Source organism: Takifugu rubripes, chromosome 1 (genome assembly GCF_901000725.2).
Source record: "Takifugu rubripes chromosome 1, fTakRub1.2, whole genome shotgun sequence".
Classification (NCBI taxonomy): Eukaryota; Metazoa; Chordata; class Actinopteri; order Tetraodontiformes; family Tetraodontidae; genus Takifugu; species Takifugu rubripes.
The window spans coordinates 20,954,147-20,968,724 of NC_042285.1; the positions used below are offsets into that span (position 1 = coordinate 20,954,147).

Consider the following 14,578-nt stretch of genomic DNA (forward strand, 5'->3'; position numbering starts at 1 on the left):
GACAAATAGCTAATAAATGTAGTGTGATTTAATGTCCTCAGCATGGAAGGCAAACAACTGGTTTGGTGTGGATACAGTTCACATGGAAGGAACTCCTTCTGTAGAAAACATTCATTGTCACGCCAAGTAATGACAAAAGGAAAATGTAAAATCCTTTCCCACCACAAAATATGAGTACCTGTTGCCTCTTAAAACCCAAAGCAAATAAAGTTAAAGGGAGTTGAGTGGGTGCCATGATGTGTAAACACAGCAATTAACAGCCACAAAAACTACTCAACCGTTGGATCTGTTTCCAAAAGTAGGAACAAGTAGTTTTTATTTAGTAAGCTGAGCTCAGACTGCGCCTGACAGGCGACCTTTTAACTCCCATCACCCCGCTCACTGCAGATAACCACTCAACGCCCCCCGATGTGACGGGGCTGTCGGAACGCTCCTCGCGTCACACAGAGCGGCCCCAGGTGGCCTCGGTGCGAGCCGTTTCCCGGGGCTACAACCACCACACCAGTGTCATGGAGACCGCAGATGGTGAGTTTCCTGCTATCACACAAACACACATGAAACACGCAGTAACCTCCCTTTCCCCTCTCTCCTGCTGCCTGTCCGTCTGTCAGCGCTTCAGTCAGTCTGTCAGTCAGACTGCAGCAAGCTGCTGACTGACCCTGACCGTGCGAGTCTCCAAGGTTTCCACGAACACGCAGATAAAGTTAGAGAAAGCACTCGCTGCACCTTTGATGCTCCTAAAAATGCATAAATGCATTCATACATAGATTCAACAAAAAAAGGTAACTTGTTGTCAGAGTGGAAACAAAAATCTGAACTTTCAGGGTCAACTGGTCATTTTGGGAGCACTTCTCACTTTTTCATCTTCATTCAGCATCAAGCGTTACTTTGAATTCATTTCCGGTATCTTTTATAAGCTGGCAGCCATACTAACTGGAACAGAGCTTCTATTTTCCTCTCATTCCATCTGTATCATGTATCTCTGTTTTCCACTGCTTCTGTCTGCTAACGCTTCACACCTGGTTTCAAATATATATTTTCTTAGCCAGGAATCAGACTTTTATCCATTTGCTCTTTGGCTTTCTATATTTTTCGAGCTTGAGGCTGTCTGTGGGTTTTGCTGCACAGCTCATTAAAATAGGGCAAAAATAAGGTTACCTGTCCTTGTTGTCATGGTGAAAGAACAGCCGCGTGGCTGTTTACTCTGGCCTGTGTCTGACTACTGCTGGCATGTTCGCACAAGTATTTTTGTGGGGTCTTAACTCTTTGCAAGAGTACTTTTACCTTTTTAACTGATTTCCTCCCTCACGCTGAAATTTAAGATTCACCCTGAAATTTAATGATAAAGCCAGAACCACATTTGGAGAAATACACACACAGACACACACAAAGGGCTGTTTGATTGATGTTCTGATGTGTCTCTCCTCCAGGCTGTGTGTGGGGAAGTGAAGGATCCCTCAGTTTAATTGATGGTATTTATTACACTTCCTCTGATATGTGGCAGCCATCTTAATTTGCACTTGGTGTGCTTCTATGTGTGTTCCTGTTTCCGTCTTAGCCATCAAAGTCAATTGTTGCATTCTTCCAAGTAATGCGCTGACCAAAAATACATTGGATGCAAAGCTTTATTGAATTTAGTCTTAAATATCTAATTCTGCACGTGTTTGTTGCATAACTTGTGTTGCAGAGGCCTTAACATTTATATTTTCATGCTAATATCGACCTGCCTTAAAGCGTAAGCCCTAAAACTAATGTGTGTGAGGCACCTTCTTCCAGAGGGTTACATGAGATTTATGATCTTTGTGCTATCTTGAATATTCTCTACACTATAATCTTTAACAGAATGTGTTCTTTTTACACCTAACAGTGTTTGGTAACAAAATAAAAGAGCAAGTTACCCTTTGCTGTACTCTGTTTTGGATAAAAACAAACCCTGACAATACAAAAAAAAAAAAAAAATTAATCATTTGAGCTGAGAAGATTTTTTATGATGTTGGAAATTAAGTCATTATTGACCCATAGTGACAAAAACGGGGGTAGTCTCAAACAAGCACAATGTTTTCTGTTTTAACATTTCTTAGTCATAATATTTGCTTACTATGAAGCCTTTTCTTTCTTTTCAAATGTGATTCTTTTGTTTGTTTTGGGGATTTATGAACAGTAAAGTAATGTGTAATGAGGCCTGCCCTGAGCTTGATGGCCATCTATTTTCAAGAGAAGCTTATTTATGTTACGATAAATCCTACAGCCAATTTATACGGGAAGAAATGTGTAAATTATAGATATAATTATAGGTGGGTCCAGGTCCATTCTTATCTTAAATAAGGCCCTTGGGTAGGTTTGGTTCAGGGTCCTCAGATGGTGTCCCTTGTGCCTAGGGCTTTTTAATTGGCCCATCATGCACAGCACTGACCCCGCCACACATCTACTGCCACTACACGTGTCCCTGCACAAGCAGGCAGCATCTGTCTGAGCTGAGTTTATTATAGTGATAGAGAGCAGGCGAGTTCTGTGCAGCTGTGGCTTTCCTCTCCCATGGATGTCTGGAATGTCTGTCATAGACCACCTCCCAAACTAAGTAGGAATTCTTATTTTAAAAAAATACAAACGTATACAATGAATTTAATCGCCTGCACCGATGACAAAACATGAGGGGACTGGAGTTGGTCACTTCCCCTCTTCATGTTCTTCATTTGTCTTTAATTATGCTTTAATTATTTTATTCAAAAACTCTAAACTATGAGCTTCCATGTGGAAAACAGCCATTATTATTAGTCTATAATGACACATTTATAAATACATTTTCAACGTTGCTGCACGGCCAATATTTACACATTGAGTGCATTTTTGTTGCTAGGCAACAGCAGAAAAGACGGGTCCTAGTTTACTGAATATTTTACAAAGGTTTTTACTACAACCTCCGGATGACTCTTAAGGACTGTTGTATCTCTGTTGTGTTGTCATGTTGAGTGATGGATGGCTGTCTTGTGTCTGTCCACACGTCTTACCTGTCTCACTTACATCTCTTTATTAACTTGATCTCTCACTCTATCTCCAATACACCTTTCTGTATCCCTTCGTATGTCCCCCTGTATCTATATCTGTCTATATCTTTCCATTCATCACCTCTTCATGTCCTCCAATCTGATTGTGCAGGTGTTGCAGTCAACAGTCGCGTCTCCTCCAAAATCCAGCAGCTGCTCAATACTCTGAAGAGGCCAAAACGGCCGCCGTTACGAGAGTTCTTTGTCGACGACTTTGAGGAGCTCTTGGACGGTGAGTTGGCCTGAATCAGTAAATCATGGGGAAAGTGTCTCTTCCCATGGTACAATCTTAAAAGCTGCATTTGATGCAGGTGTCAGTGCTGTTTGGACTCAGCCAGCTGCGTCCGCTCTGTAGCTTTTTTACATTCCAAATTGTTCGCTGATCAGTTTTCTTTTTTCCCCGCGCCCTCACCACACCTCATAAATGAACAACCAAGAGTCATTTTTGGATGAGTAGATGTTATTTTGTCTCTGCTGTGAGGTGAGACCACCAGGTGTGTTAAGGGAGTGGTCAGTCAACAATCTGTACAGGAACCCAAAGAAACACAGTGGACCAGCCCTGTCCAACCATTTCCTCCATTCCAAACAGCTTTTTGTGGGTTTTGGGTGGTACGCTGCCAGGCTGAATAAACATTGAGAAAGGACAGATATTTTATTCCAGCAGCAGGTATTTCTAATGATGATGGACTGTTCATAAGAGTAGTATTTGGCAGGAGCAGTTAAACTCCTCTGAATTCTTTCACGGGTGGAATGTGACCATAACATCAAATTAAACCATAGGAGTAAAAGAATGTGGAGTATAAAGATGCAAATCTCTACCATTGACTCAATTCAGTTAGCATGGAAGTGGAAGTTTAAGGTAGTGGCAGATAAAGACGGAACACAGCTCGATGTTACTCCTTTAGCTTCTCACCCCCCCCACCCCCCCTCCCTGGCTGGGTGCACTAGTCACCCAAATGCTGACCGCAGTTCTCTCATCTGTTTAGTCCAGGAGCCTGATCCAAACCAGCCAAAGCCAGAAGGCCCGCAGATGACCCCCCTCGATGGAGAGAACCTCATGGTTAGCAAGTGGCCCCCTTCCTTGCCAGCTGCCCTACAGCGGTGGGGTACCACTCAGCCCAAGAGCCCATGTCTGACAGCACTTGACAATGCTGGCAAACCTGTTTACACTCTCACCTACGGTAGGCACAGCTTAGCGCTGCCGAAGACTGACCAAATTTTTCAATGAAACAATCAATAATGACGCCAATTATGGTGTCCTATGTCTCTCTTTTTTTCATTATATTTTATTGTATGTTGCCACATCTATAAAAATGTATGTTAAATTGTGTAGGTAAACTGTGGACTCGCAGTCAGAAACTGGCCTACACTCTTCTTAACAAGCTGAGCACCAGAAATGAGCCTTTGCTCGTGCCTGGAGACCGAGTAAGTCGTCCGAGAAGCAAAATGCACTGTAACTTGTTGCAAACACCGTTGACAAGATCTAGGCTAGCCTCATTTTAGTGACACCGTGTTTAGATTTTTCGGTTCAGGTTTTGGATTTCTAGTGCATGAAAGCATCAGGAGGAAGGATAGACACACATGACACATAAAGGACAGTTGGGCATTCCATTCAGCAATACGTTCTTTTTCTGAAACATTAAGCTGGTTGTTTCCTTATAGAAAGCCCACCTTTCATTGCTCAGTTTGCCATTTCCATAAATTTCTACCTCAGTACTGCTAAGGCACAAGCTATCTTTCAGGTTTAAAGCATGATGCTCTGTGCACACGGTGCACTTCACTTGTCATAAATGAACTCTCTCGTCTGCAGGTTGCACTTGTTTTTCCAAACAACGACCCGGTGATGTTCATGGTGGCTTTCTACGGCTGCCTCCTGGCAGAGTTGGTACCTGTACCGATTGAAGTCCCCTTGACCAGAAAGGTAATAAAAAATCTACTCACCCTGTGCACTGGCATTTTTAATTCATACAAAAACAGGAAAGAGCAGTAGTGTCCCCTGTTGGACATTTGTAGATGAGTGATACTGACTGTTATGGTTTCATTAGACTAATTTTTGTACGTGTCAGATTTCTTTTACTGAAGTTAACTCTAATTCTTACATGATTCCTACTGCAGCAATATTACCAAAGGCTTTAATAAATGAATTGCGCCTTCCTACATACCCACCCGCTCAAACGGAGCCACACTCATCCCTATTCTGACTATTAATGCCTTTAATTTATGTCTTTATGAATAAGAAGATGCTGTAACTATGAAGGTTAAGTGCAGTGATGTGGGATGCTAGTCCAAATGTTTTCTCAAGTTAACCTTATTTAATCATTTTTTTCCAACTCATTGCTCCAACCCATCTCCTTGTTTATGCCCTTTTCTACCTCTTTTTTGACTGCCATCCTTTTTTATTTTGGATCTTCTGCACAGTATGGTCTTCTCTGCATGAGACCCGCGCTAAGCTAATTTACACAGCCAATCAAGTGTGAGTGTGTTCATGTCAAAACACAGGGCTTCATTCTGGCTCTGGTTGAGCTTTGATGCTCTGCAGTCTAGTTTTTTTAGCGGGTGGCTGTCATTCTGTCGCCTAACCTGCTGTTACTTTGAGGCAGATTGCTGTTGATTTTTCTCTCTTCCTCTCTTGCAATTCCCACTTTGACTCAGAGCTTCTTTTTTCCAAAGCATTCATGAAGTTCTCCATGTCTTTGGTCCCCAGGATGCAGGAAGTCAACAGATTGGCTTTCTGTTGGGCAGCTGCGGCGTCACATTGGCCCTGACTACTGACGCTTGTCAGAAAGGCTTGCCAAAAGCACAAACAGGGGAGGTAGCCACATTTAAAGGTACAGAATGTTCTTTGTTTTGGCTCTATGCATATATAATTTTATTGGTTTGGAAATGATTTCAAGAGTCTGTTTCTGCAGGCTGGCCACGATTGCTGTGGTTTGTGACAGATGGAAAACACGTTGTCAAGCCTCCAAAAGACTGGCATCCTCCGGTCCGGGATGCCAGCAATGACATAGCCTACATAGAGGTAGTTCAGTTTCATCATACATCTATGATTGCATTTTATTTTCCATTCATTATCTCAGTCAGCCACAATGTAAAAACCACAAGAGAATTGAATAACGATGATGACAAATAAAGAATTTCCTTAGCATTTACACCTTTGTGAATTGATCCATACTTCCCACCCAGAACACCTTCAAATAATTCTTTAGCAGTGGAATCAGCAAAGAAATTCACTTGGTAAAAATACTAATCACAGAATTTAAGCAACGCAACGATGGCCCCAAAAGACCCAACCCAGATGATCCCTACCCCACTTGAAAGATCTGCTTCCAATAACCCAGTGCAAACAGGGCATCCTTAGAGGCCTCCGTTCATTTCCTGACAGATTAGAACAGATTTTTGGTGACCTGAGACAGACCGGGCCAATGTTTAGTTTTAAGGTTGTGGCTGACTAGTGGGCACCATATTGCCAAGTGGCTTATAGTTTTGAAATAATATTAAAATTCTTTACTGTGTCTTTCCACACCCAGTATAAAACCAGCAAGGAAGGAAGCACTATGGGGGTTACGGTGTCCCACTCAGCCATGCTGACACACTGTCATACTCTCACACAGGCCTGTGGCTACACAGAAGGTGAGGACACAAACCTCTCATACACACACCCCTTCATCACTTCTACACATCTTACCCTTTAAATAGGGGAGTAGAGGAAAAGACAAAAAAGACCACCAACATTAATGATGGCAAAGACGGAGTAAAAATTGGTGGAATGGTTTTGGTTAACAATGCCAGAGAATTATCTTCTAATCCTGTTGAAATCTGCTTGTGGATTTGAAGGTGAGAGCATAACCAATGTCCTGGACTTCAAGAGAGAAGCTGGATTATGGCATGGCGTTCTTACTGTGAGTAAACTGATGCATTCATTTAATAATACAACATAGTGAGGTTAGTTTTCCAAGCCTTTCTTGTCTTTACTGTCTGCCCCAATGCTAACAATTCAAATGAATCAAGTGAGGTAGTAGTGGACAGACAGAGAGTTTCATCTGTGCACTAAACCACTCCTGGCATGTGTCCTGTGTTCTGATGTCAGAGTGTCATGAATCGGATGCATGTGGTCAGCATTCCTTACTCTCTGATGAAGGTCAACCCCCTCTCCTGGATACAGAAGGTTCACATGTACAAAGGTGGGTCTTAATATATTCTAAAACTGGCATCTTTCTCTGGTGCTCTGTTAGCTGCTGCTGTTTATTAAAACATGTTGTTTTCACAAAGACGCACATACGTCTTTAACATAGTTGAGGAGGGCAGCTGCTTGTATCGATATTGCTTCAAAAACACTTTGCTCTATTAACCAGGTGGATTTCATAACCATTTCTGAGTCACCTGATGCTTTTGAGTGGGTACTTAGAATCTGGATCAGATGACTTTATTCTGAGCTGGTCTCTGCTTTCATGTCCTTTATGTAGCACGGGTGGCGGTGGTAAAGTCGAGGGACATGCACTGGTCTCTCCTGGCCCAGCGAGACCAGAGAGACATCAGCCTTGGCTCATTACGCATGCTCATCGTAGCCGACGGAGCTAATCCATGTGAGTGGCCCTGCTGATTGTCATCTAATGACAGAGTGAAAAAATACCCTAAAGCCACAAGAGATTATCATTGATTTGTTTTCTTGTCTTTTATTTTGTGTGTGTGTGTGTGTGTGTGTGTGTGTGTGTGTGTGTGTGTGTGTGTGCGTGCGCGTGTGTGCAGGGTCGATATCATCCTGCGATGCTTTCCTCAACGTGTTTCAGGCACGTGGGCTGCGACCTGAGGTGATCTGTCCATGTGCCAGTTCTTCAGAAGCTATGACTGTCGCCATCCGGAGGTAATAGTCTATCACTGCACCTTTTGGAAAGAAAAACAATCTACTTTTTTATTTCACCACTTATTTTGGGTCTTTGATCATTGAGAGTTCTTATTGTGACAGACTGAAAATAGAGAAATTATCCAACACACCATAATTGTGCCACATTTAATGGCAGTAAAAGAGTCACTGCCCCTTCATCAAAAGGCTCCCTCACCTGACGTTGTGGGTGTAAATATGCTTACAAATGGGCGCCTGTCCTGTGCTAAGCTGTCTGGATAAAGTGTTGCTGAAGCACATTTGTCCTGCAGACCTCCAGAAATGGATGTTCCTCCTCCAGGGAAGGCGGTGCTGTCCATGAGCGGGTTGAGCCACAGTGTAATCCGTGTGGACACAGAGGAGAAGCTCTCTGTCCTCACAGTGCAGGATGTGGGTCAAGTCATGCCTGGAGGTACGGTACACCGTATCAGCGTTTGATTTTTGTTATGTAACCACCTATAAATGGACATGACATCACTTTGAGCTATGTTCAAAAGCATGTTTAATGATAGGGACCAATACCGTGAATAACTTAATCCAACTTGACAATTAACCCTTTCTCCATGACTCTTTCTATATGTTTAGATGACATTTTGTTTTTAATATGGTGTGATGTGTGTTTTCTAGCTGTGGTTTGTGTGGTGAAGGTGGAGGGGACACCGTATCTCTGTCAGACAGACGAGGTTGGCGAGATATGTGTGAGCTCGGCGAGCACTGGCGTAGCTTACTTCGGCCTTCCTGGCATGACAAAGAACATCTTTGAGGTTATTGTCTTTCTTTTTTTAACCAAGGAAACTATTTTGCTATATTTTTTAATATAATTTCTAAAATTCTTGAGTAGATATTTGGTATCATCCATTCAGCCTGGTCCTTTAATTCTACACACTAACTGACTGGTTGTGTCAGCAGACTAATCACTTAGTCTCTTGAATATTTAATTTCATAAACAGCTATTTTTTTTATAAATAATAAGGTTAAACGTAATTTTTTTTCTTTAAAGAAGATGTGTAAATTTAAAGGGTTTAAGTGTGCAAATGTTCATGTTGTTGCAGACTGTCCCATTGTTGAGTTCTGGAGTTCCCATCAGCGACAGACCTTTCACCAGGACCTCACTCTTGGGTTTTGTGGGACCAGTAAGTTTGAACTCATTCATGTGGTGATTTGAAGGCTAAGGAACAATCCAGATTGTACTATCCAGAAACACTGAGAACATTATTTTTGATATCAGGTGTCACTTTCTAATTATTTTACTTGATGTACTCTAATTCCAAACAATTGTGTTCCTTATTTACTCACACAAAATACTGATGAACAGTATTTTACCATGTTGGTTCAGTGAGCCACTTCCGGGATGTTCAGACTGCTTTGTGTGCCTCACCAGGACAGCCTCGTGTTTGTCGTTGGGAAGATGGATGGCTTGATGGTGGTCAGTGGGCGGCGACACAACGCTGATGATGTCGTGGCCACGGCGCTGGCAGTGGAGCCCATGAAGTTTGTATACAGGGGAAGGTAAATGAAGACGAACCCTGGACACATTGTCGTGTCTGGGTATCAAGTATGTTCTCTACCAGGCTGGAGCACCTGCGGTTATGAGCTAATGTTGTGTTTTCTTTTTCAGGATAGCTGTGTTTTCTGTTTCCGTGTTGCATGATGAGAGGATCGTGGTTGTGGCGGAGCAGAGGCCAGATGCCTCTGAGGAAGACAGCTTCCAGTGGATGAGTCGTGTCCTTCAGGTCCTCTATCTGCTCCAGTTTACCCTAGTTTTCCTTCAATGGTTATGGTCGGATACCGGCTTATTGTAGCTTTCAGCTTTGCGCTGACTGTAATATTTAAACAATTCTTTCTGGCCTTTGCTGATGTCCACATTTCTTCTGTTTTTTGCATGTGCTCCTCATGATATTATCAGGCCATAGACAGCATCCACCAGGTCGGTGTGTACTGTCTGGCTCTGGTTCCTGCTAACACACTTCCAAAGGCTCCCCTGGGAGGCATTCATATATCTGAGACCAAACAGCGCTTCCTGGAAGGTGCTTTGCATCCCTGCAATGTCCTTATGTGTCCACACACATGTGTGACCAACCTGCCCAAGCCAAGACAAAAACAGCCAGGTAGATGTGCCAGTCAGGATTGTGTGGACAATCTGCTGTTGTTCATAAATATGAATCCATTTGTCATTGTTGTTTAATAATTCCTGCTCGTATAAATTCTAATTTCACTCTTGTGTGTGGTGTCATGAATGATTGTGGTTGTACTGGACAGAAGTTGGGCCCGCTTCTATGATAGTGGGCAACCTGGTGGCAGGCAAGAGGATAGCACAGGCCTGTGGAAGAGATGTGGCTCAGCTAGAGGACAACGACCAGGCATGTGGAGTCAAACGTTTTCTCATTTCACCCACCCACCACCTCCCTCTGTCGTCCTGTCAACCCTGTCTGTGGACTGAATCCCGATCGCCACGTTTGTGACATTGCTGCATCTTTATTCCAACTTGGTGATAATAAAACATGTGTTTTTCTACCCTTTAGTTCCTGTATATACAAGACGTGCTGCAGTGGAGGGCACAGGCCACTCCAGATCATCCTCTATTTGTTGTTCTTAATGCTAAGGTATTGCTTATTATTTCAGGAGGTGGCTGAAATGGCTAATTTGATACCCTGCTTCATTTAACAAGAGATGTTAAGGCCGACTTAATAATTAGGATGATGAGGGTTGAGTGGGTCTTGTTTGCTGCTCTCTTCAGGGTACAGTGGCGAGCACAGCCTCCTGTCTGCAGCTGCACAAGCGTGCAGAGCGTGTGGCTGCTGCACTGATGGGACGCCTCAACACAGGAGATCACGTGGCTCTCGTCTACCCGCCAGGTAAACGTTGATGTTGCCATGAAGCCTCTCTTCCTTTTATTTTTCTGACACAGCTACGTGTTCACCCTGTCTGTTAGTTTCATCACACCTTCACAGGCCAGATGAAACTGTGATGATAATGTTGCATGTTTATGTGCAGGAATCGACTTGATCGCCACTTTCTATGGCTGCTTGTTTGCTGGCTGTGTTCCAGTCACTGTCAGGCCTCCACATCCCCAGAACCTGGCAACTACTTTACCCACAGTCAAGATGATTGTTGAGGTGACTCTCGTGACAAAGTCACAGTACTGAAATAACTATTGTTAATGCAAATTCGATTGTGCGTCGAAGTGGTGTAATGTGTGTAATGCTGTGTGTTCCAGGTCAGTAAGTCAGTGTGTATATTGACCACACAAGGAATAATGAAGCTGTTGAAATCCAAAGAGGCTGCTGCTGCTGTGGACATCAAGAGCTGGCCCACAGTGCTGGACACAGGTCAGTTAGGCACTCAAACCTGACTCTGTTTTGTTCTTTATCGAGATAAAGGAAATTTTAGGGCTGTTAAATAGGGCTGCCTTATAACATCTTCTCCTCTGGCCGTCCTCTAGATGACCTCCCCAGGAAGAAGAGTCCTCAAATATACAAACCCCCGACCCCAGAGATGTTAGCTTACCTCGACTTCAGTGTGTCCACAACAGGAATCCTAGCTGGGGTCAAAGTATGTTGAAGACAACACTGATGAAATAACTTAAATATTACACCACTGGGTGAATTCACTCTGGTAGCAACAGCAGCCCTACTAGTCAGTTTGATTGTTCACCTGTGGCATACAGGCATACATGAATCATGCCACAGACCCACGGAAATTCAGAGTACACTGTCAGATAATCATTGTATGTTGTGTCATCTCTTCTAGATGTCTCATGCTGCCACCAGTGCCTTGTGTCGCTCCATAAAACTCCAGTGTGAGCTCTACCCCTCCCGCCAGATTGCCCTCTGTCTGGACCCATACTGTGGCCTGGGCTTCGCCCTCTGGTGCCTGTGCAGGTAAAACTCTTAACGCATTAATACAGAATTGATTGGTTTTTCACTGTATGTTTTACTCCAGCCCTGATATAACCTCTTTGATCTATACTTCAGTGTGTACTCAGGCCACCAGTCCATCCTGGTGCCCCCGCTGGAACTTGAGAGTAATGCATCCCTGTGGCTCGCAGCAGTTAGCCAGTACAAAGTCCGGGTCACCTTCTGCTCCTACTCAGTGATGGAGATGTGCACCAAGGGCCTGGGAGCTCAGACGGAGGCATTGAGGGTGCGTTTGTTTCTTTAAATCTTCATTTCAGCCACCAGCAAATGTTTTCACATGAACAACCACACTGACAGATCGTTTTCCTCCTCCAGCTGCGAAACGTTAATCTGTCCTGTGTGCGCACGTGCATGGTGGTAGCAGAGGAGAGGCCTCGCATATCCCTCACTCAGTCCTTCTCAAAGATCTTCAAGGACTTGGGGCTTTCACCGCGAGCTGTCAGCACCACCTTTGGCTGCAGGGTGAACGTGGCCATTTGTCTGCAGGTAAGACGGAGGAAGAGGAGGGATGGAGAGCCGAGGGAGGAAGTCAGAGCAGAAATGATGATGCAGGAACCGCAAATGTTTCTCAACTCCCGTCGACTTATGAAGTTAGCATGCTGCTACAATGAAGTCAAGCAAGCATATGACTGCTAAGAATATTACTTTAAATGTTAAACACAACTAAATCTCAGCATTCAATATTGCATTTATTCAATCAATAATAAATATAGCCATCAACCTGCTCAAGGGAAAGATTTGGTCTAATTATCATTATTCATGGTGATTTTGTGCGTCTGTGTGTCTGTGTGTGTGTGTGTGTATGTGCACATATTGTGCATAAATGTGTCTTTATTTATCTGTCCTGCTCTGTCCCATCAGCCCAACAGATTAGGGAAACTGGCTGAGCAGGTAACTGTGGGGTTAGGGTTCTTTTTGCTCACGTGTGTGTGTGTGTGCGTGCGTGCGTGTGTGTGTGCGTGTGTGTGCGCGCGCTGCATGATTATGATATAACATGCTTAAACTTAAATCAGTGTTATCTCGTTTCCCCCAGTGAGCTTCAGCAGCTCGACTTTTGCTTTGTCATACGTGTGTTTAATTGTGATGTGCTACTACATCATACCATGACTCAGCAGCATGCAATCTGCTGGGATTTCATTACTTTTGGAGGATTTTCTCCTGAATTATTGTGACCAAAACTCACAAAAAAGAATGGGCTATTTTTCTGTTTTTCAGCTTTATATATATGTTTTTCAATATTTTGTGGTGTGGTTATTAAAAGGTAAAAGGTTTAAGGGATAATATTTTATCGTAGGGCTGCAGGGTCCAATATTGGCCAACTGGAATCATCCTGATGGAAATGTTTCAGTTAGAATTTGGACGCATGTGGCAGCTTTGTTAGATGAAAACAGTTTCTCTGACAGTCAACAAACTGATGTGACTGAATTGTGCCTCCAGCTTTTTGGGTTTATTTTGTTATAACTATTGTAGTCTGGCTGTTGGCTTCTCGTTGTCTTTCCCCGCTTTGCCAACAGTGTCATAATCAGCTTTCACCTCCTGCCTCCACTCCAGGCAGCATGCAGCACCAACGTGCACTCCTTAATACGTTTAGGTTGTTGACTGCTGGTTTTTCTGCAGGGCACAGCTGGACCAGACCCCACTACTGTTTATGTGGACATGAGAGCATTGCGACATGATAGGTATTTGAGATATTATATATATATATGTATGTGTGTGTGTGTGTGTTTTTTATTTCCATTTTCTTGTTTTATGTGTACTTGAAATCCTCAAACACACTCTCCGATTTAGCCTTTTACATAGACTGGGACCAGGTTCCATAATCTAAGTGCGATCAAGGAAGATCTGATCTACTTAAAGTAAAAAACATATATTAATGAAATTATATAATTCTAATTATATCTGAGAAGTGTAAATGTTTTGGCGAGTGTCGCCGCCAGGGGGCGACCAGGCTCCACGTTTAAAGCAGCCTGACGTCGCAAGAGCACAAACAGGCTGGTGTAAAACTCCACTTTTTATTTTCTTCAGAGTTCGTCTGGTGGAGAGAGGATCCCCTCACAGCCTGCCTCTGATGGAGTCTGGGAAGGTAACAGAAACGCGTGTGGAATGAATAAATAAAGATTTCTTTATTAGACGACTTTAACTCAGCGACTTTTGTAGATTCTTCCTGGAGTGAAGGTCATCATTGCCAACCCAGAGACTAAAGGACCTTTGGGGGACTCCCACTTAGGAGAGGTGACTCCACCTCACATATGTGCTTCAACCTAATGAAAACAGAAACAATTTTATTTCCCAATCTCTGCTGTCTACCTCGTGTAGCCTGTAATTCTGTTTTATTGGGTTTTTAACATTTTCTGTACAATATCGTCTTGTTAGAATCCATAACAATCATAAACATTTATTGCAGGTTATAAAAAAATAATATGTACAGATTTTTGGATCACATTGGCTAGAAATACGTATCCTTCTGCACGTTCTCATTTTGTTCACCAGGTTTGGGTGAGCAGTCCTCACAATGCCACCGGTTACTACACAGTTTACGGAGAGGAGGCGCTGCACGCCGACCACTTCAACACGAAGCTCAGCTTCGGCGATACCCAGAGTGTCTGGGCGAGGACTGGCTACCTGGGCTTCCTGCGTCGCACTGAGCTGACTGATGCCAGCGGAGGTCAGAGGCCTTTTAAACGTCAGAGATGTTTTGGGGCCCCTCGATGAGTGAGCAAATAACTGATTTTGTTTTG

General features: G+C 43.4%; 1 protein-coding gene across 8 annotated transcripts in view; it reads left to right on the plus strand.

The window, feature by feature from the left end:
* The window catches only part of dip2a (disco-interacting protein 2 homolog A), a 48,359-nt gene that overhangs the window by 31,833 nt on the left and 1,948 nt on the right, over positions 1 to 14,578 (plus strand). For 4 of the 8 annotated variants that reach the window (XM_029842064.1, XM_011610737.2, XM_029842071.1 and 1 more), the window contains exons 6-38: positions 388 to 525; positions 1,431 to 1,472; positions 3,157 to 3,276; positions 4,031 to 4,225; positions 4,378 to 4,469; positions 4,855 to 4,965; positions 5,749 to 5,872; positions 5,954 to 6,063; positions 6,572 to 6,674; positions 6,879 to 6,943; positions 7,132 to 7,225; positions 7,508 to 7,627; positions 7,791 to 7,905; positions 8,196 to 8,335; positions 8,551 to 8,687; positions 8,976 to 9,056; positions 9,305 to 9,432; positions 9,542 to 9,656; positions 9,830 to 10,031; positions 10,183 to 10,283; positions 10,446 to 10,526; positions 10,661 to 10,778; positions 10,918 to 11,039; positions 11,141 to 11,252; positions 11,366 to 11,475; positions 11,674 to 11,804; positions 11,898 to 12,066; positions 12,156 to 12,326; positions 12,702 to 12,731; positions 13,458 to 13,519; positions 13,866 to 13,923; positions 13,998 to 14,072; positions 14,331 to 14,505. In XM_029842064.1, coding sequence (XP_029697924.1) covers positions 388 to 525; positions 1,431 to 1,472; positions 3,157 to 3,276; positions 4,031 to 4,225; positions 4,378 to 4,469; positions 4,855 to 4,965; positions 5,749 to 5,872; positions 5,954 to 6,063; positions 6,572 to 6,674; positions 6,879 to 6,943; positions 7,132 to 7,225; positions 7,508 to 7,627; positions 7,791 to 7,905; positions 8,196 to 8,335; positions 8,551 to 8,687; positions 8,976 to 9,056; positions 9,305 to 9,432; positions 9,542 to 9,656; positions 9,830 to 10,031; positions 10,183 to 10,283; positions 10,446 to 10,526; positions 10,661 to 10,778; positions 10,918 to 11,039; positions 11,141 to 11,252; positions 11,366 to 11,475; positions 11,674 to 11,804; positions 11,898 to 12,066; positions 12,156 to 12,326; positions 12,702 to 12,731; positions 13,458 to 13,519; positions 13,866 to 13,923; positions 13,998 to 14,072; positions 14,331 to 14,505 — 3,747 coding nt within the window. The remainder of the gene's footprint in view (positions 1 to 387; positions 526 to 1,430; positions 1,473 to 3,156; positions 3,277 to 4,030; positions 4,226 to 4,377; positions 4,470 to 4,854; positions 4,966 to 5,748; positions 5,873 to 5,953; positions 6,064 to 6,571; positions 6,675 to 6,878; positions 6,944 to 7,131; positions 7,226 to 7,507; positions 7,628 to 7,790; positions 7,906 to 8,195; positions 8,336 to 8,550; positions 8,688 to 8,975; positions 9,057 to 9,304; positions 9,433 to 9,541; positions 9,657 to 9,829; positions 10,032 to 10,182; positions 10,284 to 10,445; positions 10,527 to 10,660; positions 10,779 to 10,917; positions 11,040 to 11,140; positions 11,253 to 11,365; positions 11,476 to 11,673; positions 11,805 to 11,897; positions 12,067 to 12,155; positions 12,327 to 12,701; positions 12,732 to 13,457; positions 13,520 to 13,865; positions 13,924 to 13,997; positions 14,073 to 14,330; positions 14,506 to 14,578) is intronic. The other 4 variants (XM_029842055.1, XM_029842067.1, XM_029842059.1 and 1 more) reach the window with 4 other exon arrangements.